The sequence below is a fragment of the Centroberyx affinis genome, unplaced genomic scaffold (genome assembly GCF_046629955.1).
Source record: "Centroberyx affinis isolate AG114_WGS23_722 - 3 ecotype Tasmania unplaced genomic scaffold, CSIRO-AGI_Caff_v1 ptg004649l_1, whole genome shotgun sequence".
Classification (NCBI taxonomy): domain Eukaryota; kingdom Metazoa; phylum Chordata; class Actinopteri; order Beryciformes; family Berycidae; genus Centroberyx; species Centroberyx affinis.
In genome coordinates, this window is record NW_027282248.1 from 95,016 (window position 1) to 105,035 (window position 10,020).

At 46.6% G+C, this 10,020-nt stretch overlaps 1 protein-coding gene and 1 long non-coding RNA gene across 2 annotated transcripts; both read right to left on the reverse strand.

The window, feature by feature from the left end:
* Window positions 1-310: 310 nt before the first annotated feature.
* On the reverse strand, window positions 311-6,960 carry kcnk4a (potassium channel, subfamily K, member 4a). Its single transcript, XM_071544753.1, has 6 exons — window positions 6,772-6,960; window positions 6,466-6,577; window positions 4,679-4,839; window positions 3,440-3,626; window positions 2,973-3,109; window positions 311-2,841 (listed from the first exon to the last, which is right to left on the reverse strand). The coding sequence occupies exons 1-6, from the start codon at window positions 6,958-6,960 to the stop codon at window positions 1,807-1,809; spliced, it is 1,821 nt and encodes a 606-aa protein (XP_071400854.1). The 3' UTR covers window positions 311-1,806.
* A 30-nt stretch (window positions 6,961-6,990) lies between these two features.
* LOC139665663 (uncharacterized) lies at window positions 6,991-9,661 on the reverse strand. Its single transcript, XR_011696880.1, has 3 exons — window positions 9,593-9,661; window positions 7,706-7,856; window positions 6,991-7,085 (listed from the first exon to the last, which is right to left on the reverse strand). It is a non-coding gene; the product is annotated as an uncharacterized lncRNA (long non-coding RNA).
* Between the last annotated feature and the right edge of the window lie 359 nt (window positions 9,662-10,020).

The window sequence follows — 10,020 nt, forward strand, 5'->3', positions numbered from 1 at the left end:
CAACAGAAATCTGTCTCATTGGTGACCGAGACCAAATCTGAGTCAGAGTTCAAGGCCACATTTTTGGTCAGACTCTGAAATTCATCAAGTGCAGAGTTAGATCCTCTTATCCTTTTTTATATTGTCTCTTTTATTATTGGATTGTGCAGAAAGGAGAGTGAAAGGTAAAAGAAAGAAAAGGTAAATGCAACGTGTTATGAGCCAGATTCACAATATTGCAAATCATCAAGTCATGTGAAACTCCTCTCTTTTCAGACCTCAGCGATCAACAAAACATCCGGAAATCTCAATCCGAGTGTGGATTTGGTCACTTACTTATTTTGGCCCTGTTATAGGGCATAAAGCCGTAATAGCCCCTTACATAGCAGTTTTCAAGTTGTGAGTTCCAGTAAGCAAGAGCTTTCTGTTTCCCCACTTTACACCTTCTGGATGAACCAGGCGGAGGGTCAGGAGCAACAGGCATGGATCCAGCTCATATGCCACTGCACCTACTGAATTACAGGGGGTGGACAATAATATAATAATAACATTAACACCACATGAAAAAGGACATTAACTTTGAAGTAACTAAATCACAATTACAAAAGCAGCTGCACAGGTGAGTCATATTAAGTTGAATACCAATTAGCAGAATGTATCAGCTTTATTTTAGTTATTAAGTTTATGTAGACAAAGCATAAGTCTCAAAAATAATGAGATAATGTTGAGTTGTACCAGAGGTCTGACAATCACCATTTATATGAGTTTTGAAGGCAACATAAGGGACAAAGAGGCTGGATAGTCGCTGTCTCAATTGCTGGTGCATTGGTGGCAAACACTGCAAAATTATTTAATGTGGCAAGGGGGAAAGTCTTAGAATATCATGACAACATGCCAAAAAGGAACAGAAGTCACAAGTAGACTCTCACCAACATTTACTGAAGGACACTTAACAGGATATGTACTAAACAACACCACAAACTACAGCCTCAAGAACTACCACACAGTTGAATCAACACCTCTGTGACGCAGTCTCGACAGAAACTGAGCATCATGAGCTTCACAAAGCTGGTATTTAGGGCAGGCTGCCATTCGCAAACCTCTTGTATCCACAGCCAGCACACAAAGACGCATAACCTGTTGTAAGGAGCGCAAACCCTGGACCACTTAATATGTAACAGTACATATGGTCTGATGAATCACCATTCACCCCTTTTCACAATTTAAGAGTGGTTTCATGAACACCAGGATGAATTCACACTCCTTCCATGGCCTCCCCAACCAGCACATCTAAACATCACTGAACCTTCATGTGAAGCACATTTCCACTTCCTTCATCCCTCAAGGAACTAGAGGTTTTCCTTCATGGAGAAAGGTCCAATATCCCACTACACACAGCCACCGAAGCTGTTCTGAAGGCAAAGGGTGGCACTGCTCCTTATGGAGTATTCATATATATATATATATACATATATATATATATAAGGTGTTTCCGTTATTCTGTCGTTATTCTGTATGTACAGCTACTAATTAGTCACCAGAAATAGCATCGCTAAAAAAGGAGCTGACTAAAAATATCCTGGAACAGCAACAAAATATTCTTTGATGACACCTTTGAGTGGCTGGGATATGGATGTGGTATGAAATGTTACGAGTTCAAAAGTTTGGGAAGTCTCTGAAGTCTAAACCCACAGCCTTGGTGTCTAAAAGTGACTATTAAGTTCTTTTCAGCACCTCCTGACCTCACATGGGAGTGCGATGGCTGTTAGAGCATAGGAGGTTTCTCAGTTCCTCTGACAGGGGAGGGTTGATGTGTTTCCTTCAGTCTCAAAGGGGGGAGTGTGGAGGTGGTGTGGGGGGGTTGGACGGCGGCTGCATATCGCTGCTGAGCCTCCTCCTCGACGGCAGGGGGCTCCACCTGTGCGGCAGCTGCCTCCTCATGCTCCTCCTCTTGGGCTTGTGCGGCCGCCTCCTCTTCTCCTCGCTCGCCGCCGGCTGGACGCGGTCGCTCAGGGTGTCCGAGGACTCGTCGATGTACGCCAGGTTCTCCCCGAAGAAATCCAAGAGCTGGCAGCCCGGCGAGGAGAGGGAGGCGAGGGGAGGGGAGAGACGGGGGGATGGCAGGCGGAGAGCGGCAGGAGAGGAGGAGACAGGGGTATGTCCGCGGCTATCGTCTTCCGCGAACACGCTCTCCTCCTCCGGTATCAGTGTGTCTCTCTCTAGAGCTGCATACGTGTCTGCGGCTCTCGCTCCTCCCTCCTCCATCCTGCTGCTGACTGTCTGGCAGGGCTTGAAGCCGCGGAGCCCCGAGAAGGAGAAGGAGGAGCAGGAGGAGGCGTCCGATCTGGAGTCAAATGAAGACTCGGATCCAGAGAGGGATCCTCCCTGCATGGGTGGGTCTGGCGAGTCCAGCTCTGAGGCGGAGCGGGCCACGGGGAGGGAGAACGAGCGGGCCAGTGAGCGGGAAAACGACCTGGCCTCGGCCTGCATCCCCACCCTGGGGTCCACCCTCGACCCCGGCCCCACTCTGGGTACCGTTCCACTTCCGCCGCCCCTGACCCTCGGCCGCGGCTCGGACACGACCGCCCTCTCGAGAGACGAATGGGCCTCCAGCCGGCTCATGGAGCTGGAAAGGCCGGCCCAGCGGTTGGGCAGGTGTCCGTTCACGGATCCCCCGCGCACCCAGTATCCCAGAGTCCCCTGGGCTCCCCGTCGGACGCGTCGGCGCTCGCTGCGTTTCCAGCGCCGGCGCTGCAGGAGGAAGGGGTCGTTGAACTCCAGAGGGTTGGGAATGCGGAAGTCCATGGACATGTTCTGGATGTTCTGGGTCCAGTCTGTCGCGTGGGCTCTCAACTCCTCCATCTGAGAGGACGAGACAGAGACACAGAGAGGAATAAGCAGTCCAAAAGAAAAGAGTCTAAACAAGATTAAGTGTTCCCGCACTCTTCCCGCACTTGGTGTACATTCCAGGCTGTCTAGTGTACATCTCTCACCTCAGCGCGGGTCCTCTTGGACAGCACCCTCAGCCAGTTGTCTATCATGGTGAGGATGGAGGCAAAGTAGGCGAGGCCAAACACTATCCACAACCATACCAGGGGCTTGAAGATCAGATCGTCCTCACGATCCACACCTGGACACACAGAAATCGGACTTAAAGAGTAGTTGCATGTGAGGTCAGTCTTTATTGATCTCCACAAGGAAATTCTCCTTCTCTCTTGCCTTCCTCCACAGGGAGGTCAGAGGTCAGGTTCAGCTACAGAGCAGCAGGCCTGGAGCTGGTAGGGATTCAGTGCCTTGCTCAAGGACACTTCAACAGAGTGGATGCGTGCTGCCATTCTAGGTGGTCCGGTTGAAAGACGGTTGCTGAAACCACTAGACCAACCTGGTATTGTTTGAAATAAGACATGAGGTGTATTGCATCTAGTTTGTTGTGTGCGTGTGTGTGTGTGTGTGTCCATACCTGGTACATAGTCTCCAAAGCCAACAGTGGTGAGAGTGATGACCACAAAATAGAGCGCCTCTAGAAAAGACCACTTCTCCACTTCCCAAAACACCACCGTCGGCACGGCGAGGAAGATCAGACAGCCAATCAGGATGGAGAGAACCGCTGAGATCACGCGCACAATGGTGGGGCTGACCTTGCGTTTCTGAGAGAGAAAGATAGTAGAAAATAGAAAGCCAGAATGATTGATAATGACTGCACTGATTGAAGAGAATAGTAGAAGAGAAGAGAAGAGAAGAGAAGAGAAGAAGAGGAGAGGAGAGGAGAGAAGGATGAAATTGAGATACTATTAACCTTTTTTTTTTTTTTATAAATTGTACAGTAATGCTTTGTACACAGTGCTATCCTGGAAATGAGAAGACAGTCAGTGCTATTGTGAGATAGAATAAATGCTTTCTATTTATCTAAAGCATGAGTTCTTCCCTGGTTTGAAGAATCCTGCCTATTTAGGAGTGGAAGTAGCACCCAACATTAGAGAGGTGGGCTTGTGACCATGAGTTCAAATCATGAGTTCAAATCCCCAAACAGAAATTCTGGGCAGGGGCGGTGAATGAGAAACACTCTCCCATCAATCAACAACTACTGTCATGGTGCCCTTGAGCAAGGCACGTCACCCCCATTGGCTCCTGTGTAGCTGCTCAGCGGCCAACAGTAGAAGACTGCAGCTGAACTTCACCTCCAAGGAGTTAAAGAGTGTAACTAGCAGGGCAGTGCTGAAAACGGCCGTGCAAGCTCAGCAGACCTTCCCTGTATAAATACAGGTTTTAAAAAAAATTATCGCTTGCAGAGACTTTATTTTCTGCGGTTCCGTCTCTAGTTTTTGTGGGTTTTGTGAAAGCATCAGGCAGCTTCTTTCAGCATTTTTTGATGTTGATTTTGAAAACATGCTTCAAATCAATAGGGTGGCCCAAAAGCATTTCTCTCAAAACTACAAGCACATGCATTTACACAGTTGAGGAGGGTTCAGCTCAATGATGGGACATAGGGATGGACAGAATTCAGGCCAAACTGAAAGACATTTTAAAATTACATGAGGTGGATTCTTCAAGTTGTGAACTTTGCTAATGTTAAACTCGGCATAATGACTAGGTTTGGATTTAAACAACCTGCACTACATACAAGTAGAACGCTATGAGTTGAGCAGACAGTGTAAATCCAACTGAGGTTTGGTTCCTGGGCAGGACAGACCATTCTCACCAGAAAGAGGGTCTCAATCTTGGCCACAGCTCTCCGCAGCACCGTGCCCATGTGGTCGCTCACTCCGGCTAGCAGTATGCCAAACATGGGGATGCCCACCAGGGCATAGCACACGCAGAACAGCTGGCCGAACCATGTCCGAGGAGACAGGTTCCCAAAACCTGTTAAGGAAATGAAGGAGAGACCACAAGGACTTTCAGTTTTAGAGAGGTTCCTCACAAAGCTATTTAATCAGGAAGGTTTCTTTATAGTTTATCTATAAGCTCCTATGCCCCTATGTCCTAGAGCAAGGGCTTCAAAACTTTTTAGTTGTAGCCTATAATAAGTCAGGGAAATTTTGTCCATCATTGTGCTGCTAAATTCTGCCATATGAAACAATATTTAAATTAAACAATGCTTCATTTGGGGGACCCACTGCGATACCCTCAAGGAGTCTAGGGGGTCCCCATTTTGGGAACCACTGGCCTATACGTTAGATGTGAAGCATTCAGCAGATTGGCGTTTTAGCTATACAAACATTTCTCAGACATTTCTCTGGAGGCAGAAATAATCTCCTTAGTTGAGTTAAACCTTCGTGGGCAGAGCCACAGAACCACAGTTTTTCTGGCTAAGTAACATTAGACTGAAGCACAGTGAAAAAGGCAAGACGTAAGCCTAAGAGAGGAAGAAGCTCATATTATGGAGCCTAACTCTCTTGTTACTAACTGAAAAAAAGCAGTCTAGCCATACAAATTTATCTAGTTTAGCTAGTTAGCCTAGCTGACCTTCCAAATTCAAACTTGCTTCTAGCTATCTAGGTATTCTAGTTAGCGAACCTGCTGACCTTCCAAGAACGCCATGTTCATGAATCAATGAAGAAAAGAAGTCATTGCCATTTATGTTTTTTATTTGGATTTTGACCACAGCTCCCTCTTTGGCATTCAAGTATGCCAGTTAGCTTCTGAAAAACTGTGGTTCTTCGGCTCCACCAATTGAGGTTTAACTCAACCAATGAGACCTGCACCATTGAAAATGCATGGGAGACCAACTGTTCTCGGGGGGGTGACGACTGCCCCAACGAAGGGGGTGCTATTAGGTCATTCATACAAAGACACTGTCACCGTTTTAATGATGGAACTTGGTGTACTCTGCAAGTTTCGGAAACAACTTGAAAATCTCCTCCGAGCGCTCCATTTCTCTCACTTTATCCAGTGGGAACGTAAACAGGGCAACAAGTGGAAAGAAGTGGAGCTCCACCGGGCTCCACTTCCCTCCATTACTAGAACTTGCGGTTAGTCATCCGTTAAAATCTGCAGGGTGATGGGAGACCAAATGTGTGGACACTGTGACAGTACCCATTGTGATTTTTTTCAGGGATATGGGTATGTTTTCTAGTGCATACATTCTCACACTGCAAAGAAATAAAACCTTTGGATCAAAAGCTCAAACATCCAGAGAGTCAGTCTCCAACTCTTTGGCAGTGACAGATTAGAGTTTTGGTTCTGTAGTTTCTCGGTTGAGGAGAAAGTCATGTTCACAGTTAAGACTTTTACAACAATCTGTAGAATATTACAGGAATAACAATGTGTACTCTAGTGGATTTTCCTTTTAATTATATTTTAGTTCCCCATAAGAGATCAACTCATGTCAGATAAGCAATCTTTCCAACCAAGGTCTTCACTTGAAGGTACATTCCATCTGTCATTCAGTTTAACACAATCTTGACCTACTGCTTCTTCCATTGGTGGAAGATGTAAGTTTAAGGCTATTTCATCATGAAAGCGCCCCTGACGGTGAGTCCCACCTACCAATGGTGGTGATGATGGTACCACAGAAGAAGAAGGCGGAGCCCATGCTCCAGCGGCTGGTGAAGTTTTCTTTGCTGGCATCCAGGCCTGACTCCACCACAGATGCCACTACCTGGAGGATGTGGATAAAGTTGTAATAGTATATTGGCCCTCTCATGCAAATGTGCATCCTATCTTGACTATCTCCCATAGTTCATAAGAGAGCAATGGTGAAGAGAGATACCGTAGGTCTGTGTGTTTTATGTGTCTATTGTTTTTATCGTTGTAGATGCCTCTGTGCATGAGTAGGTGTGTGTCCCTTAATACCTTAACGAGCTCTTGGAATTCCAGCTTGTCGACACAGGTGTGGTTGTGGAGGAATTTGTCCTTGGTCTCGAGCAGCAGGTCGTACGCCCAACTCTCCCTGGGGGTCTCCAGGGTGCTGAAAACAAGCGCTCCCATCAGCAGGTACAGCATGACCCCCACCAGCATGGCCAGCAGGGTGAGGTACCGCATTTTCTCCCCGCCGCCCCCCCACCCCCTTCTCCGGGGTCAGAGGTCAGGATCTACTATGGCTCACAGTCAGCAGGATACAGTGGGGGCACAGCCAGCCATAAACAGGAAGTTCCTTTAGGGATGCGCTGTATGTGCGAGAGCGCAACATGTGTAAACACGTAGCAGAAGTGGCTTTCTGGGAAGGCTGACAGACATTAACAACCTTTTATTTATATGTATTTGCATCAAACCAAAACCTGAGAGCCGGTCACTGACAGGAAAAGTGAGTTAAAGGTTGAGTTAAGAGTTGAAAAAAAGTTGTTTTTGGACAGCTTTCCCAGAAATGTATTTCTGTGGTTCTGAGAAGAGAACATGTATCCCTCCGCCACGAGAACATAGCAGAGGCATGTATCCCTCCGCTCAAACGTGTTAAATGTCAGTTTTCAGGCTATTTTCATGGCCTCATTCAAATGAATGGGAAGTAAAAATCTGAATGCTACAAACTTGTCCAGCTGCATCTGATCTTGCTGATTAGTTTATATTCTGGTTTTCATGGCGGTCAAGTGCCAAATAACTCCCATGTTAAAACGTGGAAGTGGAATATTGCTTTAAGGGTTTGATTCCCACTGGCCCTACCCATGCTAAAGATGTGTGCATTTAAGGTACCGCAAGGCACTTTGGATAAAGCTTCCACATGCTTTCCACATGGCCTCTGCTACGATGGACAGAGAGCGTTTCATAACGGAGAGGCTGATGAGGACGATACCTTTATGACACTGATGTCCCATCCCATGTTAAAGCTCCTCAAAGCAGGTGACGGATGAATCTTTCCCCTCTTCCTTCCTCCCTCGCTCTTTCTCACAGTCTGCTTGATCCCCGTCTTCAGGACGACAGGATAGTGGGCCCATTTCTTTTTCCTTCAATTCAATTGGCATGAGGAAGATACAGATCACCTTAGATTAATAAAACAAACAGGCAAACACATGTACAGTATATAAATTGTAAATGTAAATGATGCCAACATATAGGTACAGGATAACCTAATAACTTGGCTCATCTCTCTTTCTCGCACTCTGGCCGCAGAGTGTTCTATGAGTGGCATTAGATGAGTGTTCACATTATAGGGCCTTTGTCATAATAAACCGGAGAGGGACTGACACACACCAGGCTGCCCTGCCAGTGGCCTTGCAAACGATTAGCCTCTGCCAAGCCTCCAAACATACATCTTGACGTTAATCGAAAATATGTTTATCTCTTATCTTCATCTGGTTTTTAATGTTTTCTTTGAGCGGTGTTTACCCCGGAGATAGACGCACAAAGGAGCGGCGGCTTGACCCCAGCCAATTGGGACGGGGATTTAGGAGCTTCTGCTATTGGTCGACCGGCCCCTGCTCCCCGCAAGGCCCTTGACAATGTTCTGAGACTTCCCAGAGTCGGGCCGACTGTTAGCATTCTGCTCTAATGGACTGCTGGCTGCGGTTTGCGTGGACAGCCTCCCTCTCTGCCCCTGGCTTCTTCGCCGAAAAGGTATTATTAGTTATCGCTGTCTAAACCTCCCATGGCATATTTTGATATTTTGCTAAGATATGAGTGAGGGGAACCCTAAAAAAAACACAGGGCTGTGGCTGATGGGCTGTGATCTAATCCCAAGCCAAACAGTGTGACAGGTGGGGTAATAAATCATGAGGTTTGCAAAGAAATGCTGTTTGAAAGGAAGTGCGGGGCGGGGAGAGGATGTACATAGGCTATCCCTTAGTTTACATATAAGGCAGGTGTATGGGACAAATCGAGCTGAACTGAGACAAAAACCAAGAGATTCTAAGGCAACTTCAAACATTACACTCAAAGTGATCAGTCACAGGTTTTAAAGGGCAATACCACCGGATTCTAGCAGATGTGTCCTATGCTCTGGACTGTCTGCCATGGCTAGAAACTCCAGTTCGTCCCGCCTCTCTAACTGTGACGTCATTCAGATCTGAATCTGGCCCTCTGGGGATGAACACATATTCGACTTTGAAGAATTCACAGCAGTAAAATGAAAATAAAGCTCTTTTAGATGAAAAGTGCCCTCAAAATATTTGCCTCCTATTCAGTGCAGCAATGCAGACGTCAATGGGAGAAGTCAGATTACAATCCTGCCTCTCTGGTTTCATGCTCCGGCAGACAATTATGCTCAAAAATAATGATAGGATTGTTTTGGACTATAGAAGTCACATGGGACTTGACGTCTTGACTGATCTCCTTTGAGGTTACAAAATGGAGGAAAACTACAATATTTTCAATGAAACACTTACCGAATGTATCAGCTATGCTCGCTGAAACACAAACACAGACATAGTGATTTTGAGACATCCTACTTTTAGTCCTTGTAAACACAGCCAGTTACATTGTTTCGTTGGCTATAGTTACAAGGGCAGGGATTTATTAGAGTAGGGAATTGATCGCCTCTGCTGGCCTCTTGAAATCAGTGTGACAGCTCACTACTATAATTGGTAACCTATAATTTAAAAAGGGAATATTTTGAGAGAGGGCCTGAGAGCCACTCTACTTCTCAAGTGAAAACACACAACAGAACCAGTCTTTCCTCAAAGTTTCCGCCTTCATAGCTCCCAGTAAACCCCACTGAAAAGAATGGATTTCTTTCATATCTTACCTTAAATTTGGAGAAACGGCGCCGTCCAAAAGACTGTCCCATGCAGCATGTGCCCTCTTCTCACAATTCGACACTCACTGAGGAGCAGAGTACGTGCATGTGTGTGAGAGTGTGTGTGGATGTGTGTGTGTGTTTTCTCCTTGGAAGGTGTTTCCCCATTCTCGGGACCCTACATCACTCTGACAGCAGAGAGCAGACTGTAGGAGGAGTAGAAGAAAGGGACAAGGCGGAGGCACGTGTGTGTGTGTGTGTGTGTACGTGCGTGTAAGGCCATTACAGCACTGTGGCTCTGACAAAGTGCAGTCGCTGCAGAGGAAGAGCAGAGGGCCCGGAGTTTCCTGAACTGGATGTGGGGGGGCTTAGCTCTTTAAATCCTTGCCTTTCCAACCTCTCCATCTTTTTGGGAAGCAAAAAGAGACATTTGTTTC

Coding starts and splice junctions, on each gene's coding strand:
- kcnk4a (XM_071544753.1), bottom strand. CDS start 6,960: ATGCGGTACCTCACCCTGCTGGCCATGCTGGTGGGGGTCATGCTGTAC. Junction 3,627..4,678: donor AGATTGAGACCCTCTTTCTG/GTGAGAATGGTC, acceptor TTTCTCTCTCAG/AAACGCAAGGTCAGCCCCAC. Junction 2,842..2,972: donor CCAAGAGGACCCGCGCTGAG/GTGAGAGATGTA, acceptor TCGTCCTCTCAG/ATGGAGGAGTTGAGAGCCCA.